This window comes from Sebastes fasciatus, chromosome 16, assembly GCF_043250625.1.
Source record: "Sebastes fasciatus isolate fSebFas1 chromosome 16, fSebFas1.pri, whole genome shotgun sequence".
NCBI lineage: Eukaryota > Metazoa > Chordata > Actinopteri > Perciformes > Sebastidae > Sebastes > Sebastes fasciatus.
Genome location: NC_133810.1, coordinates 913564 through 930657, shown reverse-complemented (window position 1 = coordinate 930657; position 17094 = coordinate 913564). Strand labels below are relative to the sequence as shown.

At 43.7% G+C, this 17094-nt stretch overlaps 2 protein-coding genes across 2 annotated transcripts; one reads left to right on the top strand and one right to left on the bottom strand.

Annotated features, from left to right (window-relative positions):
- The first annotated feature begins 3540 nt into the window (after window positions 1-3540).
- On the top strand, window positions 3541-4491 carry LOC141752724 (olfactory receptor 52N5-like). The gene has a single exon (XM_074610865.1). It carries the CDS (start codon window positions 3541-3543, stop codon window positions 4489-4491), a length of 951 nt encoding a protein of 316 aa, XP_074466966.1.
- A 6862-nt stretch (window positions 4492-11353) lies between these two features.
- On the bottom strand, window positions 11354-13708 carry LOC141752573 (olfactory receptor 52N5-like). The gene has a single exon (XM_074610605.1). It carries the CDS (start codon window positions 12838-12840, stop codon window positions 11896-11898), a length of 945 nt encoding a protein of 314 aa, XP_074466706.1. The 5' UTR covers window positions 12841-13708; the 3' UTR covers window positions 11354-11895.
- Window positions 13709-17094: the final 3386 nt, after the last annotated feature.

Sequence of the window (17094 nt, the reverse complement as noted above, 5' to 3'; positions counted from 1 at the left end):
AAGCAACATTGAGATTGCTCTTTGACTCTTCTGCTCGCCCGTCCTGAGGACCGGAGGCCCATCACTTCACCACATGCTGAGATCGGCATCCAGCCGACCTGAATCAAAACCTGAAGACACCGTCTAACATGCTCCAAATACGGCCAAAAGAACTCTGAATCCTGCGTGCCCGATCATCTCTCTCACTGCTCAGCTTCTCTGCCCTGATCGCTGACTAGCTGCATATATGATAGCATTGTTTTATCTGATCATTCCCCCATATCACTATTTTACAACGATTCACAATTAACCAAAGGCTCCTTTAATCGGCACTTACAACCTAAATGGCTACAAGATTCTGATTTCATGAAATTTTCTTAGGATTAGGCAACAAAACCACTGAGTTAGATTAAAGAAGAACAACATGGTTGGACTTAAAATTACAACGCTTTTACAGTGAAAATGAGACTGGAAGTTATAAACACAGGACACGAACGAACACCTCATTGTAAAGTGAAAGTGAAACCTAACTCACGGGACATGAACAGCAGTCTCCTGGATGAAAGCCCTGTGTTTGTTGGACCCATCCAGCTCCCCTCCCAACCGCCCGTGTGTCTTTTTGACTCTTTATAATACGTCACCGCAGCACTTTCCCTGAGCGTTAACTGTTGCTGTGAACGGGTTTACAATTTAGTTAATGGAAAACCCGGTGTGTTTCCTACCGATGCTCAAGGTGCCTTGTGCGGCGGTATCAAACGCTGACGGCCGTGTCTGTATTTGACGCCATGCTAATGAGAACGGGCTGGGTTAAGTATGTTACTACTTGGTTAGATCATGGTTTGGGTTCAAATAAGTACATTTGTTACGTAAGTTAGCTTTCGTATGTAAGTAAGTTAAAATAAGTCAATGTTGACTTTTGGTTTCCTACGGGACACCAACAGTAGTCTCCTGGGTGAAAGTCCTGTTGTTTTTTCAAACCTGACTTCCTCTTTTGCTCTCGCCGTAACAACAGCAACGTAGAGTTTGAGACGTAAGGCCACTGACTGACCAAGCTGCCGTATTTGACAACTTGGGAGTGAATATGATCAAATCTAAGATAAGACAACATAAGTTGAGAGAAGTTGAATAAAGTTGACATGGAAACAGGTTAATTGTCCGTGGAGGGATGAAGGCCCTCAGGGTTGTGAGGGACCTATACGGCACCGAGATGACCAGAAAGGCTCCTGATTGGAGAACCAGGCGGCTCAGTCATCTTATAAAGAGTGTCTGGTAGTCCAGCTCTGGTCTGGCTGGAGGAGGTTCACGTCAGTAGAGGTAAACCTGACACACACACAGTCTCTCTGTTGATTTACACTGTTCACTGAAGACTGACTGAAACACTGAAATGTAAATGTTGATGAACTAGATGAACTGTAATCTGTCAAAGGTTTTATTCTTATTTTAAAGGACACTAATGAAGAATGCATTAGAGATGTTGTGCATAAAAGAGAGATGATATATTGTTTGTTTGAAAACTTTAACAAAAATACACAAAAACATGAATCTTTGAGGTGTATCACTGCAAATATATATATATATATATATATATTTATATATATATATATATATTTATATATATATATATATATATATATATGCAGTGATCAGTTGTCGGGGGCAGTTAATCATGTCTATATATTCTCTAACAACACTCTAACATCATGTTTCATGTTCCATGTAAATGATCCATTTTTCCCAGTTCTTGTCAAAGATATTGTTTTTCATTTTTAGTTGGTACGTCAGTATTTCCATTGAAAAGATATCACGGACGATCTCAAACCAGTGATCGGGGATGGTTGGCCTCCAACATGGCTGCTGGGTCTTTAGCTGTCTGCTTTTGATTTGCGTTGTTATGAAAAACCTCGTAAGATTCTTCCATCCGAACTCTCTCCATAATCATGAACTAGTAGTGGTTCACTGTGTCGTACACATTTCATACCATTCTTCATCTGACATTTCTATATGTAGTTTGTACTAGATTCCCATTTGTTTTTTTCACTTCTTTCGATAAGATAGTCCCGTTCTTGTAGGTATCTAAATAAATCTTGTCTTTCCAGACCTTTAAGTCTTGAAAGCTCGTACAGGTCCCATCTTTGAGAACATGACGTACATAGAGCGCAATTTTAAATATCAGATTTACATGAAGTGGTGTCCTTCTTTCTTCTGGGTGATAATATATATAATATAATATAATATGATAATATGACTTTGTTCAGTCTGGTCAGGGATGCTGTGCACGTTTCCAAGCTGTTTAGGACATGAGTGAAATCCTCAGACTGACCGCTGAGTGTTGTTTTGGTTTTTACTTTCATTGAAGCAGGCTCAGCATCCTGATCTGGATCTACAACCAACGGTAGATTGATTTCCATATTTCAAAGGTGGAAGTGAAGCAAAGTGTTTCTCTGGGACCAGAATACAGCAGGAAGCACGCTTGTTTTTAGATATACGGTTAGGCTTTCATGTAACAGTGTTGATAACGGAGCTGATTTTGAGTCTAGGGTTGCGTCCCCTCAGGTTTAGGAGCCTCATGCTTTAGAGGGCTTTTCTTCTCTCCGCCACATGATCCAGCGTGCGTACGCGTCATTGTGCATGCAGAACGGTCGGAAAGCATCGAAGAGGAATCGATAGTCACGTAGGCATGAGATGCCACAGAATCGGACAACTAGGGTTCTCTATTCCCTCTCTGCCAAAGTGTCGGATGTCCTGATGATTTCACCGCCACTGCCAACAACTTACCCCCCCGCACAGACTGCATACAGATACACGAGAAAAACATCTGTATTAAACTCTTCAACTTCTGCTTTGTGAGGAACTTTGAACTGGTTCTGGAACAGTCTCAGTGTGATACTGATGTCTCTATGTGACCTACATGAGTAAACCAGACCATCAGAGTTATTCTTAATGCTTCTCATCGATGCCACTCAACGCAAAATCAGATGAAATCCTGCACCAGAAACTCCTTCAGCTCAGATTGAAGTCGGGGCCTCCAGCAGCGACCAGCCCACCGTGGACAGACTCCCAACCGGCTCCTCCGCCGGGCCCCAACGCCGCTGACACCACGCTGCTGGAGACCCAGGCCGTACTGCTGGGCCCGCTGGAGGGAAAGGGAGGCACGGAGAGAACCAGAACCAGGACTGAGCAGGGCACACTATCAGACCCATAGCTGCAGTAAAACGAGAGGATCTCTAAAGGGAGTCTGGTGCTCGGAAACACACCGCCAAAATCAACTCAAAATGGAAGTTCCCGGTTGAAGCTTTAATGCAAAAACTTCAAATGATCTCCAAGATGTTGGTTAGATTTCAGTTCACAGAACATCTTCTGAAGAGTTTCATCAGCCAGAACAACTTTAATGAAAGTGGAGTTTTCTGTCTGTAAAGCTGAATTTAGAACTAATGAATGAATGTTCTCTATGTTCTATATTCAGATGGACTGATACGTTTCTGTTTCACTGAGTTACTCAACACATTTAGAAGATGTATTTATACTCATGTCATGTTGTTTTCTATCTCATCCTGCTGCGGTATGGACAACGTAACGTTCAACATGGATACTCTGCTCCTGGAGGGGTTAAAGGTCAACCCCCAGTCCTCTGTTCCAGCCTTCATCCTCCTCCTCCTCATCTACATCTTCATCATGGTGTCCAACATGAGCCTGGCGGTGCTGATCTTCACAGAGAGCAGCCTCCACCAGCCCATGTACCTGCTCTTCTGCAACATGAGTATTAACGATGTGTTCGGGGCGACGGCCGTCATCCCTCGCCTCATAATTGACATCTTTATTCCGATCACGGAGCGGTACATTCATTACTACGAGTGTGTCATTCAGGCTTTCTGCGCTCACTTTCACGGAGGCACGTCACACACCGTGCTCATGATTATGGCTTTCGACCGCTACGTGGCCATCTGCAACCCGCTGCGATACGCCACCATCATGACCAACCGGATGGTGGTGAAGCTGTCGGTGTCGGCCTGGGGGGTAGCTTTTGTCCTGATAGCGGTTAGTGTAGGCCTCAGCGTCCGCCTGTCGCGCTGCAGGCGGATCATATTCAACCCGTTCTGCGACAACGCCTCCTTGTTCAAGCTGTCGTGTGAAAACGTCATCATCAACCATATCTACGGCCTCTGCAGCGCCATGGGCCTGATGGCCGTGTCCCTGTGCACCGTCACACTCACCTACCTGCAGATCGCCAAAGTGTGTCTGAGCAGTAAGAACAAGGCGCTGAACAGCCGGGCGCTGCAGACCTGCGCCTCCCACCTGGCCGTGTACATCATCCTGCTCTTGTCGGGCGGCGTCATCATCGCCCTCCATCGTTTCCCTCGCTTGGCGGACGAAAGGAAGCTGGCGTCCATCTTGTTCCACTTGGTTCCTCCTTCCATGAACGCCGCCATCTACGGCCTGCAAATCAAAGAGATCAGACAGAAAGTTAGGATCGCATTTAAAATGAATAAAAAGACGGCGTCGGAGGTGAAATGACGAAACAGAATCAAACACTGTGACAGACTTAAAATCCACTTTGTGCATCCAACCCTTCAGTCTTTCATTATATATCTTTAAATCCGTCAATCTGTTGGACTGATGGCTGCTTCTGTTCATGCTGATATATTAGCAATAATAAGAATAAGTAGGGATGCACCGATACCGATGCCAGTTTCCTTGGTTGGGTGGGTTGCCGACATCACTGCAGACCCCTGGCACCTTTAACGTGGGCCGAGCCCCGCCCTGGGCGCACTGAGGACAGTCCGCCCCGGTGACACTTTGGAAGCACCTTCCCCCCCGAGCCTTTCCAAGCCGACCTAGAGCCGGTGGCGGCGCACCGCCTCGTATGCGGGACTCCCCAGCCTGCCGTGTGTCGCTCACACCCTCCAGCTGGCTGTTAACGAGGGTCTTTAGGCACAGAGAAGTACTCGTATCGGTACTCGGTATCGGAGAGTACCCAAATGGAAGTACTTGTACTCGGTCTGAATAAAGTGGTATTAATGCATCCCTAATAAAACGTTTGACTAAGTGCATGTTAACATTCTTTCTGATATTCACCTCTTCTTGCTAAAAGTATTACATAAAGTATGAACGTGTTTTCACCGTGACTCATGATTGATTCCTACAATTCAGGAAACATTTATTATATAGCTACAACAAAAAGAATTGAGATGTGACCAATGTACAACATGAAATATTGACAAATAATAAACGGACTCATTGAAACTCTACTCACTTTTACCGTCCTTATTTATCTTTTCTTTTTTGTAAATTATGAGTGTAGAAACCCCCTAAAGACCCCCTGTGCCCCCTAAAGACCCCCTGTGCCCCTTAAAGACCCCCTGTGCCCCCCTAAAGACCCCCTGTGCCCCCTAAAGACCCCCTGTGCCCCCCTAAAGACCCCCTGTAACCCCTAAAGACCCCCTGTAACCCCCTAAAGACCTCCTGTAACCCCCTAAAGACCCCTGTACCCCCCTAAAGACCCCCTGTGCCCCCCTAAAGACCCCCTGTAACCCCTAAAGACCCCCTGTAACCCCCTAAAGACCTCCTGTAACCCCCTAAAGACCCCTGTACCCCCCTAAAGATCCCCTGTAACCCCTAAAGACCCCCTGTGCCCCCCTAAAGACCCCCTGTAACCCCCTAAAGACCTCCTGTAACCCCCTAAAGACCCCTGTACCCCCCTAAAGATCCCCTGTAACCCCCTAAAGACCCCCTGTACCCCCCTAAAGATCCCCTGTAACCCCTAAAGACCCCCTGTGCCCCCTAAAGACCCCCTGTGCCCCCCTAAAGACCCCCTGTAACCCCCTAAAGACCTCCTGTAACCCCCTAAAGACCCCTGTACCCCCCTAAAGATCCCCTGTAACCCCCTAAAGACCCCCTGTACCCCCCTAAAGACCCCCTGGACCCCCTAAAGACCCCTGTACCCCCCTAAAGACCCCCTGGACCCCCTAAAGACCCCTGTACCCCCCTAAAGACCCCCTGGACCACCCTAAAGACCCCCCGGACCCCCTAAAGACCCCTGGACCCCCCTAAAGACCCCCTGTGCCCCCTAAAGACCCCCTGTGCCCCCCTAAAGACCCCCTGTAACCCCCTAAAGACCTCCTGTAACCCCCTAAAGACCCCTGTACCCCCCTAAAGATCCCCTGTAACCCCCTAAAGACCCCCTGTACCCCCCTAAAGATCCCCTGTAACCCCTAAAGACCCCCTGTGCCCCCTAAAGACCCCCTGTGCCCCCCTAAAGACCCCCTGTAACCCCTAAAGACCCCCTGTAACCCCCTAAAGACCTCCTGTAACCCCCTAAAGACCCCTGTACCCCCCTAAAGATCCCCTGTAACCCCCTAAAGACCCCCTGTACCCCCCTAAAGACCCCCTGGACCCCCTAAAGACCCCTGTACCCCCCTAAAGACCCCCTGGACCCCCTAAAGACCCCTGTACCCCCCTAAAGACCCCCTGGACCACCCTAAAGACCCCCTGGACCCCCTAAAGACCCCTGGACCCCCCTAAAGACCCCCTGTACCCCCTAAAGAAGACTGAAAGACTCTTGTGGGTCTTAAAGGGTTAAAAGTGTCAATATTTCACATTATTGCTTTAAATTATATTATGTGTTATAAAACTGTAATAAATTGACAAATCAAATATTCATAAGACAACTGCCCTTCACTGACAGAACCAGTTATAACCAGTTCAAACCGGTTATAACCAGTTATAACCGGTTAACAATCCGTTAAGATTTTACACGGGTTTAAACATAAACATTCTAAATGTGTCCCAGTTTACTTCCTGTTTCAGTGGATGTAAATCACATCAGCTGACAGGAAGTAAACATGGAACCAAACTGTTGCCTAGCAATGCAATTCTGTTTAAGTTTCATTGCATTGGGCTAAAACGGAGCGTTTCAGACAGACAGGTGAATACAGGTATATTCAGACAGACAGGATGAGGAAAATAAAGTTGTTTTTTTAACATTACAGCATGTAAACATGTTTTAATAGAAACACAAAATACAAGTATGAACCTGAAAATGAGCTGATATGGGACCTTTAAGACAATTCATTTTCTGTAGATCTATGAACCGACTCATCGTTTTGCTCTAATTTATAGTTTCACAAACAGTCTTTCCATGAGACCCTCCACACAGTTACAACCAGTTATGATATATAAATATATATATATATATATATATATATATATATATTAATATATAATAATATATAATATATAACCTGTTATAACCGGTTATAACTTGCTATATCTGGTTATATCTGGTAATAACTGGTTATAACCAGATATAACCAGTTATGATATATAATATATTATTATATATTATATATATATAATAATATATAATATATAACCAGTTATAACCGGTTATAACTTGTTATATCTGGTTTATTCTCATTGGAACGTTTGATTTTTCAGATGTGATCAATTTCTTTGTTGGCTCAGTTGTTCCTGCAGGAATTATAACATTATTATACTTAAAACACGTAAGTAACACCAGTTACACCTGTTACACCAGTTACACCAGTTACACCAGTAACACCAGTTACACCAGTTACACCTGTAACACCAGTAACACCAGTTACACCAGTTACACCAGTAACACCAGTAACACCAGTAACACCAGTTACACCAGTAATACCAGTTACACCAGTAACACCAGTAACACCAGTTACACCAGTTACACCAGTAACACCAGTTACACTAGACTCTAACTGTTTGAATCAGTTACACCAGTTACACCAGTAACACCAGTTACACCAGTAACACCAGTTACACTAGACTCTAACTGTTTGAATCAGTTACACCAGTTACACCAGTAACACCAGTTACACCAGTTACACCTGTTACACCAGTTACACCAGTTACACCAGTTACACCAGTTACACTAGTTACACCAGTTACACCTGTAACACCAGTTACACCAGTTACACCAGTTACACCAGTTACACCAGTTACACCAGTAACACCAGTTACACCAGTTACACCAGTTACACCAGTAACACCAGTTACACCAGACTCTAACTGTTTGAATCAGTTACACCAGTTACACCGGTTACACCAGTAACACCAGTTACACCTGTAACACCAGTTACACCAGTTACACCTGTAACACCTGTAACACCAGTAACACCAGTAACACCAGTTACACCAGTTACACCAGTTACACCAGTAACACCAGTTACACCAGTTACACCAGACTCTAACTGTTTGAATCAGTTACACCAGTTACACCTGTTGCACCAGTTACACCGGTTACACCAGTAACACCAGTTACACCTGTAACACCAGTTACACCAGTTACACCTGTAACACCTGTAACACCAGTAACACCAGTTACACCAGTTACACCAGACTCTAACTGTTTGAATCAGTTACACCAGTTACACCAGTTACACCAGTAACACCAGTTACACCAGTAACACCAGTTACACCTGTAACACCAGTTACACCAGTTACACCTGTAACACCTGTAACACCAGTAACACCAGTTACACCTGTAACACCAGTTACACCAGTTACACCTGTAACACCTGTAACACCAGTAACACCAGTTACACCAGTTACACCAGTTACACCTGTAACACCTGTAACACCAGTAACACCAGTAACACCAGTAACACCAGTTACACCAGTTACACCAGTTACACCAGTTACACCAGTAACACCAGTTACACCAGTTACACCAGACTCTAACTGTTTGAATCAGTTACACCAGTTACACCAGTTACACCTGTTACACCGGTTACACCAGTAACACCAGTTACACCTGTAACACCAGTTACACCAGTTACACCTGTAACACCTGTAACACCAGTAACACCAGTTACACCAGTTACACCAGTAACACCAGTTACACCTGTTGCACCAGTTACACCGGTTACACCAGTAACACCAGTTACACCTGTAACACCAGTTACACCAGTTACACCTGTAACACCTGTAACACCAGTAACACCAGTTACACCTGTAACACCAGTTACACCAGTTACACCTGTAACACCTGTAACACCAGTAACACCAGTTACACCAGTTACACCAGTTACACCTGTAACACCTGTAACACCAGTAACACCAGTAACACCAGTAACACCAGTTACACCAGTTACACCAGTTACACCAGTAACACCAGTTACACCAGTTACACCAGACTCTAACTGTTTGAATCAGTTACACCAGTTACACCAGTTACACCTGTTACACCGGTTACACCAGTAACACCAGTTACACCTGTAACACCAGTTACACCAGTTACACCTGTAACACCTGTAACACCAGTAACACCAGTTACACCAGTTACACCAGTAACACCAGTTACACCTGTTGCACCAGTTACACCGGTTACACCAGTAACACCAGTTACACCTGTAACACCAGTTACACCAGTTACACCTGTAACACCTGTAACACCAGTAACACCAGTTACACCAGTTACACCAGACTCTAACTGTTTGAATCAGTTACACAGAGAACAGCTGCTAGTCAGACTGAGACACACAGCTAGCTGAGTGAGATCAGTTGGTGTTGTCAGATGATTAATATCTTTAATATCATAAGGTTATCAGAGCCTGGTTGAGGAGTGTTTCTGCAGAAGGTGAATAGGTGTGTATATATTTAATATTGAACCGTTTCAGTGTAGTTAGTAAAAGATGTGAAGCTAATCAAGATTAGCCTGTTAGCATGCTAGCTCTGTTAGCATGCTAACTCCATCAGTCTGGTCTCAGGATCAGGATCAGGATCAGGATCAGTCACTGTGTTTAGTGTTTGTTAGCTGAGACCTGAAGTTAAACCAACCTGGATGTGATGTTTCAGCTGTGAGGAGAGAAGAGGAGGATATTCAGCAGACTGGAGGTCTACAGGTGAATACAGGTGAGTACAGGTGATTACAGGTGATTACAGGTGAATACAGGTGATTACAGGTGATTACAGGTGAGTTATGAAGGTTAATATTCCTGCTAGTTTACTGAAGAAGACTCAGCTACACTAAAGGACCTGTATCATGTTAAACTACACTTTACTGACACGCTTTACTAGAACCTGAAACCAAGATAAGGAACCTAAATACATATATAGATATCTATATAGATATATAGATATCTATATATCTATATAGATATAGATATATATATATAAATATGTATATGTATTTAAGATTTGGAGAATTTATTCTGCAAATTACACTAAAACAATCTAGTGAGCAGCTAAAATGAGAAGGCCTCCGACAGACCAGGACAAAGTCACACCAAAAGCTCATTGCCGTTTCTGTTCAACTTTGCACAAGACATCTCAAACACTACAGCCCTCAGATGTGACGAGGGTTTCATTAACGGGTTTACATCCAGACTATTTCTCAAGAAATATAATAACTGATAAAACGGCTGATGCATATAAAATATAGGTATAACAGCTCTGGTGACGCGTCACAGCGGCGCCCGGTGGAACGCCGTTTGTTCATATTGTGACGGTATAAGTCTGCTGCTAATGTGAGTGACACTTCATTTACCCTTGGTTTCTTATGGTCATAATCAGCAGCTAATGTGTCTGTCATTGTATAATTATGCTTAATAATAGCCTTGTAATGGTCAAAATTAGCAGTTAATGTTACTACCTGTATAAAGTAGCTTAATTCAATGGATAAGTTAGAAAGGTAGAAGCAAATACTGGCATTTAGTTTAAGACCATTCTGTTAGATTTGTGTTGGTCAAAGTTAGCAGCTAATGTTACTGATATTGTGGTATATATCTTAATGTTAGTCTTGTTTTGTGAGATGTCCTTTTGAGCTCATTTGGGTTATTTTAAGGCAGACGCTATTAGCACTATTTACCACCGGGTGTATAAAGCATGGCAGAGACCAGCACCCAGGTGTCTGAAGCCAACAATACTATTTGCACCCGACCCGGGACTCGAACCCCCGGGGTTAAAGTCCTAAGTTTGATCCATTCATACACCACAACCTACTCCTTACATGTACTTTGTCGCTCTTTATATTCCTATTACTGTTACCGGGTGTAAATAGCTGAATAGCTGCCGTGTGACTCTTCTCACCTGGATGCAAATAGACACTCCGTTATTTTAACGTAGTCAGCACAATCCTTTTTACTCCTTTAATATGTCGCAGGTTTTTTGTTACTTGTGCAAATAAATAAATGAACTAAACTGAACTGCCACACACAATCACTTTATTTTCCTCATATACTGTCTGTCTGAATATACCTGTATTTACCTTCTGTCTGAAATGCTCCGTGCATTTCAACAGAATTGCAATGGAATTGCGTTGCTAGGCAACAGCTTGGGTCCAGGTTTACTTCCTGTCAGCTGATGTTATTTACATACACTGCAACAGGAAAAAAAAACACATTTAGAATGTTTATGTTTAAAACCGTGTAACGGTCTAAATATTGTATATTTGTGACATCACAAATGGACAGAAATCCTGACGGCTTGTTTCAAACACACAATTTCTGAATACGGGCTGTGTGTGTGTTTCTCCGTATATCGAGTGTTTTGATAGTTTAACAGTATTTATAAAGAACTTAAACCTGCTTTATAATACAAAAGAGATGAAAATCTCACTTTCTTCAATATGGGACCTTTAATTCCACCACCTCATTCTGTATGCTTTCCCTGAGCCTTTAGCTAGTGCACACTTTCAGGACTTTTTCACTGCCTCTCACCTAAAGTGATCTGGTGTGGGCTCCAGCACCCCATGAACCTGCCAAACACAAGCAGGTATAGATAATGGGTGGATGGGTTATTTATAAGTAAATTGGCATATATCTTAAAAAACACAAACACAAGTAACACATGTTTGAAATGAAATAAGGCAGCTCAGTACACATTTGGTGATTTTTCTCATTCTGTAAATGTTTATTCTTCAAGTTCAAATACTAACTTTAAAATTCAGAATAATGGCACAACTGGTTTGGATCGGAATAATTTGGACAAGGATTTGCAGATTTCTGCCGACTGCACGCCGTAGATGATGGGGTTGAGGCTGGCGGGGATGACGTGAAACAGAATGGCAGAAAGTTTCCTGTAGTCTGAGTACTGAGGGAAGCGATGCAGAATAATGGCAATAAATCCACTGATCAACATGATCAGATACAGAACCAGGTGAGTGCTGCAGGTCTTCAAGGCTTTACTGTTCAAAGACTTGTTGTTGCTGGTCAGACAGACTACTGTGATCCTGGTATAGGTGAGAACCATGCAGCCTATAGAGCCTGTGAACAGGACCACGGTGAACGTGAGGCCGTACACATTATTAATAAACACACTGTCACAGGAGAGTTTAAACAGCGAGGCGTTGTCACAGTAAGGGTTTGTGATCAGAGTCCTACATCGGTTCAGTCGTACAGTCAGACCGAGCAGAATGGCCACCAAAACAAAGGCCACCCCCCATGCGAAAACCGTCAGCTTGATCACCATTTTGTTGGTCATTATAGCGGCGTAGCGCAGGGGATTACAGATGGCCACGTATCTGTCAAAGGCCATAATCATGAGCACTGTGTGGGTGGTGGTACCAAACATGTGTGAGGTAAAAGCTTGGACCACACATTCATAATAACTGATGAGGCGCTCAGAGGGAGGCCTCAACATGTCTAGAAGCAAACGAGGCACCATGATAGAATTTCCAAGAATGTCATTGAAGGGCAGGTTGCAAAAAAGGAGGTACATGGGCTGGTGAAGGTTTCTGTCAATGAAAACTAGAGCAGCAATGCCTACATTTGCAACCATTAAGAACAGGTAAGAGAAAAAGAAGAGGAGAAACACAGAGTACAGAGAATCTTTGGAAACATTTAACCCCTCCAGCTGGAGTGTGAAGCTGTCGTAGGTGTAGTTTTCCATCAACCTGGGAAGAACAAAACAATACTCTTATTGTCACATGTAATGTCTAGAAAATCTCAAATCTTTCTAAAATCACCAAATCATCTGGTTTAAACTATTGTTTTGCATAATGCAATATTGCTTTTTTTTAATCAGAAATTACTAGAACAGTTATGAAGAAACAGTTGTTTGTTGATCAGTAATACCTTCCTTGAGGGTCTCTGGTTTCTTCTCTTTCTTGTTTCTCCCAGTTCACTGCTGGTAATACCCACCAGCACTGAAAAGGATGTTCTCTGCTGCAGTGTTTTGTAGACTTGATTTTAACTTCAGGGAATTCATTATCATCACTTTGAATAATGTCTGACGCAACATTATACCTAATGTAATTAGGATGGCCATCGCAATCCGTCGGCAGCCTGGAGAATAACACTTCTCGGTCACTGCCAAAGACATCAAGAGCTCCCAGCGAGCATGCTGATGCTACGGGAACCAACGCACGGGCATCGATCGCAGGGACGTCCCACACCAACACACATGGACGTACTGAGGAGAGATGCTGGACAGTGCTGCCGAGCTAGCCAGATGTATGGTGGACTGAGACAGTTGGAAGCTCCACTTGAAAGCCCGTCTGAGGACGACCCAATGACATCAATTCCGATAGTTGTATTATCACTCTTTTACATCCACCACTATTGGTTTGGTGTTATCAGTCCTACTTGTATTAGCTATTACAGCTGCTAGGCTACTATTGTGGCTGCTTCTCTCTCTCTCTCTCTCTCTCTCTCTCTCACTCTCTCTCTCTCACTCTCTCTCTATCTATCTGTCCCCCCAGCCGGTCTCGGCAGATGGCCGCCCGCCCTGCGCCCGGTTCTGCTCCAGGTTTCTTCCCAGTAATCGGGGAGTTGTTCCTGGCCACAGCGCGCTTGGTGGATCCTGTTGGGTCTCTAAACTCTGGTGTACGGTCATAGACCTGCTCTATATATAAAGCGTCTTGAGATAACTTCTGTTGTGATTTGACGCTATACAAAAATAAATTGAATTGATTGAATTGAATTGAATTGAATTATTCTGAAATATGTGCCGGACAGTGTTGTAGAACAATCAGTGACTTTGAGAGCTCCATGAATGAATATAGTACGGGGTTTTAATTGTGGATTATTACTATTATTTACAAATTACCACACATTTCTTAACCTTTCTCTGTAAAGGTAAGTAAAATTAAAGCTGAGAGCAGCGATGAACGGGCCCTCGCTCCTCCCGGCGTGTCGGGGGTACTGGCGGGACGCACACTGACACGGCCGGGCACAGTGAAACCGAAACTCTGAAGAGCGCCATGACGCCTGCCACCAAACTCTACGACAAACGGTTCATGAGTTATGAAAGGAGCGTGGCTAATGTGTAGGGGGCGGGGCTAACCGTAACCAATGAAACAGGAACTCTCTGCTGAGGGATATGACACCTCCCTCAAGACTCTACGACAAACTGTTCATTTAGTAATGAAAGGGACTGGGCTAATGTGTAGGGGGCGGGGCTAACCTTAACCAATGAAACAGGAACTCTCTGCTGAGGGATATGACACATCCCACAAGACTCTACGACAAATGGTTCATGAGTTATGAAAGGGGGCGTGGCTTACGTTTTTGGGAGGGGCTATGAGTATATTTTTTCATGTACATGTCATCAGGACTGGACCCTCATCATACCTGAGAAATTTGGGGGAGATCGGACTATGTACAGTTGAGTTACAACAACTTCCTGTTTCATGGCGAATGGCTCAAAATGGCTGCCACGCCCCGGTCAGGTCGTTTAGTGAAAACTCACCATTTTGATAACTTTTCATCCTCAAGGTCTTAAGATGGTCCTGACCAAATTTGAAGTCGAACTGACAAAATCTGTAGGAAGAGTTCGTTAATGTACACGTCCTATAAAATGCAAAAAATGGGCGAAAATCGCATATTACATTCAAGATGGCTGACTTCCTGTTGAGTTTTGGGCATACCTCCAAGAGGCTTTTTTGTTTGTCTTCACATGTTACTTCTATCTGCCAAATTTCATAAACGTAGGTGAAACCGGAGCGCGGTGCTCGACTTTTTCAATTCACTAGGGGGCGCTAGCGAGCCATTTTGCAACAGCTTAGCCCGAGACCCTTAAAATATAAAATGTTTCACCGCGTCTGATAAGTGTGCCAAGTCTAACAACTTTTGGGGCATGCTAAGGTCGTCAAAAAGGCGATTCATTTTTGTGAAAAAGAATAAACGCTACAGTTTCAATAGGGCCTTCGCTGGCCCGACGTTGTCAGTGCTCGGGCCCTAATAAGTAGCAATACTGTTTTGTTTTCTATGATATTAATCTGATGTGAATTTAATAGTGTGAGCTGGACACATTGAAAATGTAAAGAAATGCATACAGAAAAAAAAACATGCACATGCTGCTGAATTTAAGATGCTGATGATGTCAAAATGTGAGTGTTGGATATCAACGTTTTCTAAATGTTCACACAAGAAGAAGCTTATTCAGCTGGTTTGGGTGGAGCCGAGCGATGTGAATAAACGTTACTGATAATATAAAATATGAGTAGCTCTCGGCCACTTTCATTTTATCAAAGAAGCTCTCAGAGGAAAAAAGGTTGGAGACCCCTGGTCTACTTCCATAGTTCCCGGTACTTTTTGGTCAAAAAGGGATTTTGTTGTAAACCAAATTGTTGATTTATTGGTGTTTTACTAGTTTGGTATCTCTCCAGAGCCTTTGTTTGTTTGAGAGGCCGTAACATATTTGGGGGCTCGTCCGGGAGTTTTTTCCCCACACTGGCGTTGTGTTGTTGTAAGCTTGTTTTAGACATGAAGTGCGGGTAAGTACTGATGGCTTCTTCATTTTTTTTCGCCTCAGTATTGTAGCTGTGCGTTTTTGATTAAAGTGCAGTTACTTGTGTTTGCAAACTGTATCATAGTAACTTTGTTTTCTCTCTCCATGTGTTAATTGATACATAGTTTGACACTGGGGAGTGTTGCTGTGGTACTTGTGAAGTTTGCTGCGTAATGCCTACGTTTGGTGTGCTTAGAAACGTTTTTACGCACACGTGTGTTGGACACCACTGATTTTGTGCTGCTGTGTTTGCCAGTTTTTTTTCCCGTGCTGTGCCATTTTTGGGACTGTGTGTCCGATCAGGTTGTAAAAGACCTGTGTTTTTGTGGTTGGCACTTGTTTGATAGTTGCTTTTGACGATGGAGTTTAATCTAAAGGAGTTTGTTGCGCAACCTAGCGTATAGAAACTCCGTCTTTGCACAAAAGAGCATCTCATTATTATTGCAGAACATTTTGATATCCCTGTGTCCAAACAGTTAAAAAAACCAAGTAATTAAAAGCAGTCCTGAGGCGATGCTACTTTCAAATTATGCTAGCTTTACAACATCGACCACCCTATCTTTAAGTCTGAGTTATGGTCTGCGCCGTCTGACAAAATGGTTTTGTTTGGTGACCCTGGTACCGAACATTTGTTCAGGAATGTGTGGCCTTTGCTTCTCCAGAGTGTGCTAACCGGTAAGGCTCAGGATGCGTACACATCTTTGTCATCTGAGTTAAGTATTGACTATGAGGAAGTCAAAGCCGCTGTGCTTAGGGCTAACGAGGCATACCGCCAAAAATTCAGCCGGTCAAATAAAGACATGTTGAGTTTGGCCGCGTAAAAGAACTTCTGTTTGAACGCCGGTGCCACTCTAAAAATGTCACAGACTTTGACAAACTGCGTGACTTAATACTTTTAGAAGAATTGGCGTTTTTATTTAGTGAAAGTTAAACACCTCTTGTGGAGGAATTTTGAGAGCAATTTATTGGAGACTGAAAAAGTGGACCGGAGACCAGGAATGACTTAAACTGGAGGTTTATTTATGTCTTGAATTCAAGGAGAATCTAGTCAGCAAATACAAGTCATCAAGTGTGTTGCTAACTCAATTCTGAATACGCCAGAGGGGACTTTTTACCCTCCTCCATGTGCAGGCAGCGATAACCCAAATATGGTCTTTCTCTACTAAACAACACATGCCTCAGATATTAGTGAGACAGAAACAACTGAGAATGTGTCTGGCGGAAATGCTTTAAGTCTATGTGTGCATGTCTGCAACTGTTGTGTGACATTCTCCCCCCCCCTTTGCGCCTACCTTGGGAGGTAGACAAGAAAACAGGCTGGCTAATTATCAGAGGTCTTCAACATGTACCGGGGGGGAGTGAGACACGGCTAGAGACTGACCAGTGACCTGGGGTACCCAGCAAATGGTTTCA

Excerpts from the sequence above, each read along its gene's own strand:
- LOC141752724 (XM_074610865.1), top strand. The coding sequence starts at position 3,541 with ATGGACAACGTAACGTTCAACATGGATACTCTGCTCCTGGAGGGGTTA.
- LOC141752573 (XM_074610605.1), bottom strand. The coding sequence starts at position 12,840 with ATGGAAAACTACACCTACGACAGCTTCACACTCCAGCTGGAGGGGTTA.